The sequence below is a fragment of the Brachypodium distachyon genome, chromosome 3 (genome assembly GCF_000005505.3).
Source record: "Brachypodium distachyon strain Bd21 chromosome 3, Brachypodium_distachyon_v3.0, whole genome shotgun sequence".
NCBI lineage: Eukaryota > Viridiplantae > Streptophyta > Magnoliopsida > Poales > Poaceae > Brachypodium > Brachypodium distachyon.
The window spans coordinates 52,181,122-52,194,790 of record NC_016133.3 but is presented as its reverse complement, the minus strand read 5'-3'; the positions used below and the strand labels follow the sequence as shown (position 1 = coordinate 52,194,790).

Genomic DNA, 13,669 nt, shown 5'->3' with positions numbered 1-13,669 from the left:
AAGCGACCGAAAGGCATAACGGTCACGGAAAATCTGATTTTGTGAGAAATCTATTCTGTCAAAGTAGAAATGCGGAATTAGACAAACCAAATGTGCATCTCGGTCAGCATTAAGAAAAACGTTTCATTCTGTTGATTTTTTCTGTAAGTAGTCTGGTTTGGTACTTTTTGCTTTTGCTTGTCGTAGAACATCTGGCATGCGTTCTTGTTACTTTCTCCGTTTTATAATTTCATAATTCTTGTCTTAAATTTGCCTAAAAATTGATGTATTTGTTTTTTTAAAACGTCTGGATGCATGTAATATTTTGACAAAAATAATGAAACGGCGAGAATAGCTTTTAGCGGCAAGTGTGTTTAAAACTTACGTGGGCGGTGTGAACCTCTATTCCATTATCGTGATAAATCCTGATAATGGAATCCAACCATAAAAATCATTTGAAAAAAGAAAAAAAATCAATTATAAAAATACTCTTGTTTCGGAAACTACCAATGACACACTAGGGTGACTATTACCTTGCCTGCAATATAAGTCACATTATATGTGTGGTCTATGTTTTAGAACTTTTGACCACTAATATAACAAAGTATATAGATTGCAGATGTAATAATAGTTACTACTCCCTCCGTCCAACAAAAGATGTCTTAATTTTATCAAAATTTAGTTGTATCTAGACATAACTTAGTGTATAAATGCATTCAAATTTAATCAAAGTTGAGACATCATTTGTTTATGAAAAAAGTATTGTATTTACTTTACAAAATAGTTTTATGACATATTTGTTATTTTAATATTTTTAACATATTACGAGTGAAAATCGTAGTCCGAATTTGTACACTAGAGTTTGTATAAAGTTTATTTTGAGTACCACTATAAATAACATTTCAGCTTGAATAAAAACGACCAGACATGGCCTAAACCTTAATTTTAGGTATCTAATATTACCTACAAATGTTGAATTACTATATGTAGGATGTAGCGAACGGAGCCTGCTTCGGTGCCGTCCCCCCTAAAGGCCCCCTAAACGGGCTTGAGAGGCGCCCCCAAAATCCACCCAGCCGTCCTCTCCAAATTGTTTTTTTAGCCGGCGCGGCCCAAAAAGTTAGCCAGCGCCCCCAGGCCGAACCTAGCCCAAGAGGAGGCGAGCAGGGCGTCAGCGTCGCGTTTTATGGCATGGGCCCGCCTTGTCAGTGCCATTTTACTGCCCTCACCGGCTTCGGCACTAATCGTCACCGACTTCGCAGGCGAGTTATGGCGGTCCTCGGGTCAAACCGCCGCCCGTCTCGTCGGCTTCCACGCGCGCCCCCCGCGCATTCCCAACACCGTTTCCCGCCACGTTCACACCCCCGGCGGCACCTATAAAAGGCAGCGCCGTCGACCTCGCCATTCATCCACCTCGGCCATCTCCTCCCTCACCTTCTCTCCTCTCCCTCGCGCTTGACGCCATGGCCCATTGGGACGAGCGCCACTGGATCCGCGTCGACGAGGCCGAAGCGATTCGGGCGGCGGGCTACCTGTCGTCGCCGGACTGCCGCCTGCCCCACGGCTGGCAGCTCAGCTGGGGCAGCAGGCCCGTCCCGTCGGTGCCGATGGGTGCACGCCGCTCTGGGTCGTCCCGACACCGGCGCAGTAGTCGTTGGCGGAGTGGGCTCGGGAGACCGGCACCGCCTGGGCCGGTTTCTTTGCCAACGAGCACCAGCGCGCCAGCCAAGGTGTGCCGCACCCAACGGTGCAGAACAACATCGTCGGTCGGCGTGCCTTCTGACGGGGGCGCACCATGGACGGCGCCCTCACCCCCATCGCCGTCGGCAATCAGCCGCGGCTCGACGGTGGCGCGCCGCTCCCTCCTCCACCGGCCGGACGCCACCGCTACCTGGGCGGTGGCTCCGGCTCGTCCTCACGCACGCCCTGCTGGCTCATCAAAGATGCATCCTCGGCCGGAGCACAGCGGCCGAAGCCGGAGCCGGAGGAGTGTGCGCCTCCTCCGGAGTACGAGAGCGCCGCCATCGACCACCGCAGCGACTCCGACTCGGAGGAGTTCCCGGGTCAGCGCGCCAGCAGGGAGGAGGCAGAGCGGCAGGCGGAGGAGCGGCATCGGCTCCTCGGCTACGCGTCCGAGGCCGAGGTCCAGGCCTGGCTAGCGGCCGAGGCGGCCAAGGAGGAGGCGAAGCAGGAGCTAGTCGGGAGTCGTCGTCATCGACTCCGATGATGACTCCGGCTTCAACTTCGACACTAGCGACGGCGACTCGTGGATGAACCATCTAGACGACTAATTTTTTTTTCAATTATGTAAATTATCGAAAGTTTAATGAAATGTCGTCTAATTTGATGAATGTTTGCCTAATTTGATGAAATTTCGCAAGTTTAGTTTTCTAGTATCGGGAGCCCGGCTGGGCCCCCTCCATATGGCCCAAAAATGTGGCAGGCCGGACGTCATATGTGGGGGACGGCTATGCTCTAAGTTCCATGCCTTTACAAGTCACTGACACGTGGGTCCGGTCGCACACGTCGGTGACTGCGCCGTATGTCACCCAAGCGCGACGCGCAGCGAACGGCTTGATTAATTAATAACCGGTTTAGCTTCTTGTGATCTAAACTTTAACTCTGATCCAATACTGCAAACATTCGATTGGTCGTATCATGTACAAACCAGCAACGAGCTCAACGATTTATAGTTCCTTTAGCATGCATATGAATAAATTTTATTTTATGTCTAATAGTTTCATGTACAACCTACTTGATATCTGAGCACGCAAGACTGACCATATCATGACCCATGCCTTTTTTTCACATGTCGGTTTTAGAAATGATCTGTCGCCTCATGTACAAAACGACAATTGTCTCAATGTACTTGTTATAGCGGCTTGATTAGTTGTATATTCACCAATCATCGTATAGAGAACTACCTGGATTTAAAAAAAAATATGACGATGATTTCTGCGTGCAACCACGATGGCTATTTTTTTTCTGCTGAATGCGTTGAGTTAGTCTGGGTGGTCAGGTCGGCTAATGTGGTCCTTGGTGCGGTCATGTTTCATGACGGCGCTTTAAACATTTTTTTACGGTTTTTGTCCGACTTTCCGTTATATAACTGGGCAACTCTATTCTTCTTAATCAATGGATTGAGTCATTCGGCCTCCGGTTCAAAAAAAATATGTGTACCTGTTTTCAATAAATTGAAGATGATAAAACTATTTAAAATGAACTGCAAAAGCCCAACTGGCTCTAAAATTAGTACTAGCAAATCTACAAAAAAAATATCCAAATATATCATATACTACTCCCTCCGTCCAACGATATGAGGCGTATTAGCCTTTCTTTGACCAATGATTTGATCACAAATTGCTCTATTAATATATAATTATATGCCATAGATTCATATCCATTATGCTCCTATTCAAGGATATCTGCTTATGGTTATGATTTTGATCACGTTAGTCACACATTCATGAAGTAATTTGTGGTCAAATGATTGGCCAACCATATCCTAATATGCTTCAAATTGTTGGACGGAGGAATTACTGGTACTGGTAAAATATTTTTTTCTTAAAGAACTGTTGCCCGTCAAAGCAACTCATAGGTAGGGCCGGGGTAGATTGAACTGTTGCATCGAACAAACCAACCACGGCGCCTGAAGGCAACAACGTCCATCTAAGAGCTCAATGTTTGGCCAGTTTAGTGACAGTGGTGTTGACGGGAGAGATGGTGGGTAATGTAATCTAACTAAACTCAGAACCCAGCCTTCGGGCTTGTGGCTGCATTGCAGCATTTCTTCTCTTCGATCGATGATATGCCTGGCTTGGGCATATTCTAGAGAAAAAAAGTCGCAACTTCATTTTCGCACGTCCTCACAATTTGTTTGGATGGGGACACACATCACTCTCCTGCATTACTCAATCCTTGTTGAACGGGACATCGATCATTGTATTAACGGCAATTAAAGCGTGTAACAGACCTGCAGGCAGAGAGAACAGCAATACACGTACGTGTGTTCATCACTCAGCGCCATCCACATCAAGCTTTATGCAGCTGCATGCGATTCTCGATAGCTATTCTTCAGCAGATAGGACGGCGCAATAAACCTCATCAAGGCACCGATATATGCACGCACGATTGCACAGACGCGCGGCAACGCAATCATGTCATGCATGCAAGCCACGGAACTTAGGAGAATGAAGGCGCAAAACACACGGTTTAAAAACACAGAAATTTTGCAGATTTGGCCATTTGATTTGTAGGAATAAGAAAAAAAAACAATAATCTAAACAAACATGTTTTAATATAGTGAAACCCGTATGCAAAAGATAAGAGAATGTATATTTCTCAGTCGTCTAAGAAATATTTATTTCTCGGTCGACAATTGTAGCCATCCAATGAAGATTTTCTTATCCATCGGACCTACATTAATTTACACGAATCTCAATGATTGAATCGAAAGGACTACAGAATAGTTATTTCTCAGTCGCCTAAGGCTGGTCATAGTGCATGGTAACATAGAGTAGTAACATGTCTTTGTTACTACTCTAAGTTATTACCTTCATAGTGGGTAGTAACATATATGTAGTGTCATGCATTGTGTCATTTATTAGGTTATAAACTCATCTTGCTTTGGTTTATGTGATGTTATAGTAACATATCTAGTTACCACAAACCCCTCTCTCCTCATTAATAACATGCCACGTCACCAAATTTGCTTAGTTGGCACTTATGTTACCATTTTTGTTACTCCCACTATGACTAGCCTAAGAAATAGCAAAACCGAAAAGATAAAGTTATAGTCATTATGTCACTAAACTCTATTGTGGTGGACCGTCGTAGTTGATGCCGCCGGTCTTGCCATTGTAGGTCATATTGGCCTGCTCTCCCGACCAGTCCTATATGTGATCGTCCGGATAGAAATGCCGGAAGCAGCGGAAACCCACTTTAGTTCCCGAGATCCAGTGCTCCCTATAATTCAAACTTCATGAAAATCAATTTTAAAAAGATCTGAATTTTTTTTGTAGTGTCAGTATAGATGTATACTACATATCTGTAAATTTTCGTGTAAAGATACATTAATTTGTGGTCTGTGCAAAAATAACAAATCTGGGGAGTTTAAAAAGATCTGAATTTTTTTTTGCTACATGAAAATAGTATCTTTGTTTCTGTATACAGAGCTTACGCGTACGGCAAATTTGGAGTTGTGTTGGGTCTTCCCATTTTGCTATTGGAGTAAACAAAAGTACCAGGCACTCGGGTAAGTTGTCTAAAACAATTCTCGCATAAAAGTAGTAGGAGTAGTGATTTTTTTTTAAAAAAAAACCCGGCTTCACTCGGGTAAGGTGTCTAAAAAAAATTATGTGATGGCACATACACAACTCCATCTCACCCTCCCTCCCTCCCTTATGTAAATTCTTAATGCCAATAAGGTAGCTTGCGGTAGATTAATATTGTTGCATCAAACAAACCAACCATGGCAGCAACAGTAACATCCACCTAAATCCTACCGGTAATACTCCAAACTGATTGCGTCAACTTCATTTTCTCGTACCCTTAATTTGTCTGAATGCATGGAAACATACATCGCTTTCCCGCATTGCTCAATCGTATTGAACGGAAACATCGTTGTCACTTGTCACAACGAGAATTTCAAAAGTGCATGACAGATTAATACTATAAATGGTCAGCACCATCCACATCAAACTTTATGCGCCTGCATTCTCAAATGGCTACTCTTCTCACCAGATCGAACGGCGCAACAAACCTCATCAACGCACCGATATATGCATGCACGATTGCACGAACGACAACGGCTTCATGCCATGTAGAGCACCAAGTCTAGCTGGGGAAAGCTAGAAGAAACATGCATTCGGCTGAAAGAAGGAACTTGTCAAGGATGATCATCATGATGCCAAAGAGGCAAACAACCTTAAGTACACGTACGTTTACTTACATGTTTCTTGGACAAAATATGAACTCTCTAAGAATGGAACAATAGGTAGTAGGTTTGAAAAAAAAATGTCCAAAAATAATAGAATATAAGTAGGGCTAGTTGGCTGGTCACCAACACCGAGCTACCGCAAACAAATCTGAAGTAATTTCTCGTCTTCGATCGCCTTGGCAACATCACAAATTATTGCTCTCTGTTACTGTTATTTGTTTCTTTTCTTTCCATCGTCCACTGTGCTTGCTTGCATGCAGATCCAAATCCAAGTAGATCTTTGTCATTTGCAAAGTCTCCCAGTTTCACTTATCCGGATGGTAAATTCTGGAAAGGAGTGACATAAATGTTGTCACCAAACCCCATCAATTTACTTACGGTCTTGTACTCCTGTATATACCTACACATTCAATGCCCCCCCGTACGTACGTTCTTCCCGATCGGCACGAATCTCGGCGCACGCGAACGAAGGACACCACCAGCCAGCAGCAGGGTCTTCTTCTACGCGCACGGCGCCGTGGCTCTTTTCGCGTCGGCGGCGGCGCCGCAGGGCTCGTCGAGGGCAGCAGAGAGGTCGCGTGGACGTACCTCCATCCTCAGCCCGTCCTTCATGAAGAGCGTGAGCGACATCTTCTGCTCGACGCGGTGGCCCGGCGCGACGGCCAGGCGGTGCCGGAGGAGCACGCTCCCGGCGATGTTCTTCATCTGCAGGTAGGCCAGGTCCTTGCCCAGGCAAATCCTCGGCCCGGCGTTGAACGCCACGAACTTGTACGAGTCGTGCGGCTCGAACTTTGTCCCGTCGGCCGACAGCCAGCGCTCCGGCCGGAACTCCAGGCAGTCCTCCCCCCACACAGTCTTCATCCTCCCCGCTGAATATATGGAGTACGTGACCGAGGATCCGGCGGGCACGAACGTGCCGTCCGGGAGGTAGTCGTCCGCCACGACGTGCTTGGAGTCCTCGGGCACGGAAGGGTAGAGGCGGAGCGTCTCCGAGAGCGCCGCCTTGAGGTACACCAGGCGGTCGAGCTCCTCGTAGGTGAAGGGCTCCGCGAGCCACAATGCCGGGTCGACGCGCTCGCCCCCGGCGCCGCGGGACGCGGCGAGGACGGAGCAGAGCTCGCGCACGATCTTGTGCTCCACGGCCGGGTGCGTGGAGACGAGCCAGAAGAACCAGGAGAGCGCGACGGAGGAGGTGTCGCGGCCGGCCAGGATGAAGTTGAGCGCCACGTGCTGCAGCGACTCGTCCGAGTAGGAGCCCTTGCGCATGAAGCGGGAGAGCAGGTCGTCGTGCACGGCCGTGTCGCCGCACTTGCCCGCGAGCTCGAGCCTGCGCGCCTTGATGACGGCGGCCAGGTACTGGTCGACGTGCGCCATGCTGCGCGTCAGCGTGGTCTCCAGCCCGAGGCCCAGCCACTTCTTGCACCGCCACAGGCACTCGGGGAAGATGAAGCGGTTGAGCGTGGCCTCCGTGGCGCGGTCGAACGCGGAGGCGAACTCGTTGTGCGGCAGGCCCTGGGCGAGCGTCTCCGGGTCCTTGCCGAACGCCAGCCCGCAGATATTGTCGAAGGTGAGCCGGAGTAGCAGGTCCTGGAGGTCGACGTGGGCCTTGCCCGCGGACGCGTCGGCCAGGATGGGCAGGAGCCTGTGGTGGATGGAGCGGGAGACCCACCTGGACATGGCCGTCCGGAGCGTCCGCGTGGTGAACTCGAGCGCGGCCGTCTTGCGCTGCGCCACCCACGTCTCGCCGTCCGAGTTGAAGATGCCGTCGCCGAGGAGGTCGAGGAAGACGGCGTGCCAGAAGGGGCCCTTGGGGTAGTTGTCGAAGCGGGCCTTGAGGACGTGCTCCAGGTTCCGCGGGTCGCACGTGACCGTGACCAGCCCGCCGCGCCGCGCCACGCCGGGCACCGCGAAGATGCACGTCTGGTACGTGCCGCCCGCGCGCCGGAGGTTGCCCGCGATCCACTCGTGCATGTCCTCGGCGTGCTGCACGAGCCCCGGCAGGCTGCCCAGCACGGGCCACACCCGCGGCCCGCGCAGCCCGCGGGACATCCGCCAGAACCACGCCATGTACGCGGCCACCGCCGCGACCACCACCGCCCACGTCCCCGCCTCCATTGCTTGCTGCTGTCAAGAGCTGCTGCCACACCAGCGTCTCGATAGACTGACCAGCCGGCCGGCACAGCTCAAGCAAAGCTGCAAGCGTGCGTACAGTACGTATATACTCACTCGGCTCAGCTGAGCTAAGCTAGAAGGGATGGATGGATCCAACGCGATCGATCGAGTTAAAGGTCTGGCTGGCTGAGTGGCTGTAATAAGTGACTCCACATGGAGCAAGTAAGTAGGATGGCAGAGCGCAACAGGGGGAGACCAGGGTTTTATAGAAGTGGTCGGAGCTAGCACAGTTGAGATGGCCTGGCTAAATTTATTGTTCGCCGGCCAGCGCGCATTGGCATTGCCCGTGTACTACCACGTAGGATCTTGTAGTAGTAGCGTAACCTGCATATTTCTACTCTGTGCTAGGGCGGGTGCGCGAGCCAGCGAGCGACCTAGCTAGTAGGCTTTCGACCGATGAAGGGAAGGAAACCAACAAGAAACGGCCCGGGGGAGGTGGACCATAAATTGCCGCCGGGGGTCGTTGGGCGGGCGGTCGACCCAACCCAAGCGACCAGGCCGGACGGACGACCCGCGCCGCGCGCATGCAGGGAACCAACTGGGCGCCCGCGGGGAGGCCAATCAACCGCGACGACGACGACGCGCCTACCTAACAGATTTGAATGCATTGGGGGCTGCATTCAAGGAGAAGGTGGTGGAGACGCTTAAATGGCGATCCATCCTCCGTCCATCCATCATTCATCCCCACCATTGCATTGCATCCCAGCCTTTTTTTTCCATGGAGTACCGAAGTGTCATCGCTGGAGCGCCAGTACTCCGTAATGCAGCTGTGTGTGTGCAGGTGGTATGAAACGCGAGATTAAACAATAACGCCGCGGCGACTCTCTCCGGCCAGCTCGAACCGGCCGCTTGAAGCGTGTCGCGCGCAAGGTAGCACCGGCTAGCACGGCCATGTGGCGTGCAGCTACCTCTTGGTCGAGACCATCGATCCCAGTTAATTAGGACTAGTAGCTGGCTAATTGGGTCGACACACTTTTAATTTTGCTTGGGAGAGAGACAGAAACAGGGGCAAGCCTGGCAGAGCAGCCTTGTTAGTTAGTTGGGTGCACGAAGCGCGACGGTGTTGTGTGTGTTTGCTTCGGTGAGGGTTGGGACCGTTGGGTCAACCAACACGATCTACCGAGACCGAGTAGATGTGAGTTGATCTTGATCGACTTTCATGAAAATTGTGAGTTGTATATGGAGAAAGCTGAAAGCCGCTCCAGACGCAACCTTTTTTCGGAGCACGGGTACGTACGTTATCTACGCACGCCTTTATTTATTTTTAGACGAAGAAGCCCACGGTTTCACAAAAACTGAGGTTCGGAAGTCTTCCTCGCAAGCAGTAATAACGAAGATTGAAAGAAGCACAAGAATCAGGCTCAAGGCCCAATTTTTCTTTTTTTTGAGAGAAAGCTCAAGGCCCAAACTACTACGGAGTACACCGTAGTAGTAGTACGTAATTATTTCTTCGGCGATTGGGAGAGATTTGTTAATTGCTCGATTAGCACAAATGTGTGTGCAATAGTCAGGGCATGTTGTGCGCAAGGCAAACAGCTAGCTACCGCATTGTCACGTCCTTAAATTCGTACCAATCGAGTAAGCGACGACGTTGTACTAACTACTATAGCCAGCTGGTAACTAAAGGTACTCGTTAATTAACCAAAACAAAATATGCCCATTGATTTGCCACTACAGTTGTTGTCTAATTAAGGACAACAAGATACGGAGTACCATTTCTAGTGCGTGCGTTATTAGCCGCTTGGGTTGCCGAAGGTCGGCGACACGCCACCGCACAAGAATGGACACAAAAAGGTTCCCAAAAAAATGGACAAAAAGAGAAGTGGATCCAACTAACTTTATTTACTCCCTCCGTCCAACAATAAATGTCTCAAGTTTGTCAAAATTTGAATGTATGTAGACATGATTTACTGTATAGATGCATTCAAATTTAATCAAAATTGAGATATCTTTTGTTGGACGGAGGGAGTATATGCACGTCTTGTGATGTGTATGTGCTTACATATTTCCTCTTTCGATTCCTTTCAAGTATACGTTTTTGATAAATATTTGATCAACAATTACATTATTAATATACGATTTGTGAAGTACTCCAAAAATACTTATGATTGTCATTTTGTATCACATAAGTCAATTACATTATTAGTATACGATTTGTGAAGTACTCCAAAAATACTTATGATTGTCATTTTGTATCACATAAGTTGCATAATACGGAGTAACATTTTAGTAGTTCGTCAGGTGCTGCGGTAAAGGTTGTGATATACATAAATTGCATGATAACATTTTAGTAATTGGTCAAGTGCTGCTGTTAGGTTGTGATTTTGTATCACATAATTGCATTATAACATTTTAGTAATTGGTCAAAGCCTGCAGTAAGGTTTCTCATTCATAAGGATACACAAGTTACCTAGTAAAATATTTACTTCCTCCGATCAAAAATAAAAGGGCTTATAACTTTCGTTGACTGTCAAACTTTCTAGACTTTGACCGAGCGACGTACCGTAAAAAAATTTAACATCTACTATTTCGAATCAATACAATACAAAAATATATTTCATGATAGATCCAGTGATCTTGATTTTGGATTTTAAATGTTGTTGATTTTTTTTATAAACTTGATCAAACTTGACGAAATTTGACAACCTATGTCTTATATTTAGAAACTGGGGAGTATTTATTAGCAATTTTCCTAAAAAATAGCCCGTGCAGTGTGCACAACGTATATATACGATCAAAGAAGCACAAAGATCGGCCTAAAAGAACACAAATCTCAGTCTTGCCCCGCCACTGTCATCAAAGATCGTAAGTGACAGGGCGAAGACTCGGATGATGTCATGCCTGTTACTCCAGATAATAACAGTAAAAAAATGTTAGATAATACATTTTTTATTATTATTTACAAATAGCATCGCACAGGATGATACCTGTCTTCTCAAGCACGCATCGTAGATGCTCTTCTCCTCCATGCATGTGGAAGAGTCAATCTAGAGAAATTTGCTTGCCAGAGGAAAAAAGGATATGAGCTGGATCTTAATGTTCCTGGCAGTGTTCATCCCCGATTTCTTTTTACGAGACGTTCATCTCGAGTTCTCGACGTGTGGAGGAAAAGCGTAACTTTAGTTATTGGGCCGGTGAAGCCGGACAGGAACCTGCTTTTAGTCGAGCCAACAAGCCCATCAACACCAGATATAGAGCATAAAAAGCACATTTTATACCACAAAAAAAGCACATTTTATTAGTACAAGTGGTTGGAAAGATTTTGAGTTTTCTTTTCGATTTTGCTATCGCCCAGGCGACTGTTTTTTGGTTTGAAAGCAGGCGATGACGCTGGCCGTTCGATTGCTTTGCGATCCGTGTTTCTGGTCTTCTCTTTTCTTTTCGTTCTTTCTCTCCCAGGCTCCGACCTGCTGTCCGGTTCCTCGAGGGAGAAAAGGTGGGGGAGGGGGCTGGAGGCGATTTCGTCTTCCTCGTCGCCGGCTGATGGTTCGCTCGCGCCGCTGCCGCCGGGGTGAGCTCTAACTTCATCTCTGCCCTCTCTATCCGAGCTGCTCCGCCTCTGTTTAGCCGCATCCATGCGTCCTGTTGCTTTTTTGCGAACTGGAGCAGTGAAATGGGCGTGTTGGGGTTCGATCTGGTCTCGTCGGAGGCGAGATTTGGCCTGTCCGCGCGGGGAGCTTTTGGTCAGCCTATTGCGCCTCGTGCTCTTGCTGCTTGGGTTTTCCGGACGGCCATTTTTGTGTGAGGGGGTTGCGTACTGCAGTCGATTGCAGTTAGGGGTAGACGTGGTGTGATTCTCTCGTCGGCTTGTTTGGGCGGTATTTTTGCTCGTCGGCGTTTCATGCTTGCGCGCTGGTGGTTGCTGATACCCCTTTTGGTGCTGATTTTTGCCGCAGCCCCATAGCTGTGGTGATTGGGTGGTGATTTGTTGGCTGATGCTTTTTGTTCAATTTTTATAGGCGAAGAGAGGAACAGAAGTGTGCATCCTTGTCCGTGGATTTGGTTTTGCTCTCTGGTAGATGTTAGTTTCTCGGTTCTATTTCTCCCGGATTTGGCTGGAGGAGCCAGACACGCGTGCTGTAGTGATTTTTGGTTGATTTAGTACGAAATAGCCTGCAATTTCACAGGGAGATGCTGTTTTTTCTTAGCTTATGTTGTATATGTTGAGGGCACGGATATGCGATCTGTATGATGATGATTTGGTTTTATTGATGCTTTCATTTTGTCCCCTGATGCCATAAGCACTGTTTTGCAATGTTAGTTGTAAGAAACATTAGTTGTAGCCCCCCTACCATGCAGACAACCTAGTGTTTTGCATGTTCAACACAACAAAATCCTTACTGCTGTAGTGATTTTTGGATTGGCTGAGTCTGAAATTAGCCTTCAACTGGAGTTATTTTTGCATGTTGGTTGTGGTCTCTCGGATGGAGAGTTGTTGCTTGCTCAGGGATTTTGCCTATCCTCACGCTGTGTGTGATGTTTTGTTCGATTTGTTCATCTTTTATGATGTGTCCCCTGACGCCATTTTCTGCAGTTCTGTCATACAGTGTATCTGAGATCATAATGCCTTGTTAATCCAGACACTAATTCGAATGATCATTTGAAGAGGTACCTATACTTTTTCCCTGCTCTGTCTACTCTCTGATGCATATAGGAATGCTATTTTTATTATCAAGGTCATTGGAATTTCTGGCCCTCTGTATTGTGCCCCTTCGCAACCTTCTGATTTTTTGCAGCTCTTGTCATACTCGGATATGCAGCCTCCTGCTTCTATAAGACTCTCAAGTCAAGTCTTAATTAATCCACTTTTTTTATGTACGAGTAATCTCCAGGCAGAGAAGCAGGTTCCTGCAAGGGGGGATTTAATTTACCGAACAGAACGTGAACCAGGGGTCTTGTCGTGTCCTTTTTTCGTTGTTTTGTTCTTTTTTTACCGAATTGCATGTAGATTAATATATGCAATCTAGGGTCTTGTCACACGCACAGACAAACGGAATCGCACCTGTTACATACTTGATTTTGCTTCATACACTGTGAATTTATGTTGAATTTGCATGTACCTTTATATGTGTATTTCAGCATATTTTTAAAATGCAATTGCACCCGTTTCACCTTGAATTTTCACATATATGTACCTCTATTTTTGTGCAGTTTGCTGTCTTATCAAACCCAATTGCATTTGATAAACATTGCAATCCCAAACAATTAATTCGGGTTTATTTGAATCTGTGTTATTTTCATTTAGTTTAAGTTGCCAATTATCATTCTTTCTAAACTTTCTAAACACTGGGACTATGCATTCTCTGTTTGTAATTTGCAAAACTGGATTTCGACTAGACATAACACTTTTAGTTTTTTTTTTTTGTAAATTCCCGATTGCCGAACTCAATTTGGAACAGGGACCATCTTTTCTGAGACATACTTGGAATTCTAATTACGCACCTTATCTTCTGCAATCCCAAGCCTACAAGTTTGCAATTGATAATTAAAGTTCTTTTGCTACCTTTCTGTTAGTTTCTAGTTGCAATTACACTGGAGTAACTATCATTTGCAATTGCTGCACTCTTAATATCAAAGGAG

General features: G+C 47.1%; 1 protein-coding gene across 1 annotated transcript; it reads right to left on the bottom strand.

Moving 5' to 3' along the window:
* Positions 1 to 5,850: 5,850 nt before the first annotated feature.
* LOC100838392 (cytochrome P450 86A2) lies at positions 5,851 to 8,425 on the bottom strand. Its single transcript, XM_003570026.4, has one exon. The coding sequence runs from the start codon at positions 8,030 to 8,032 to the stop codon at positions 6,419 to 6,421; it is 1,614 nt and encodes a 537-aa protein (XP_003570074.1). The 5' UTR covers positions 8,033 to 8,425; the 3' UTR covers positions 5,851 to 6,418.
* Positions 8,426 to 13,669: the final 5,244 nt, after the last annotated feature.

Excerpts from the sequence above, each read along its gene's own strand:
- LOC100838392 (XM_003570026.4), bottom strand. The coding sequence starts at position 8,032 with ATGGAGGCGGGGACGTGGGCGGTGGTGGTCGCGGCGGTGGCCGCGTAC.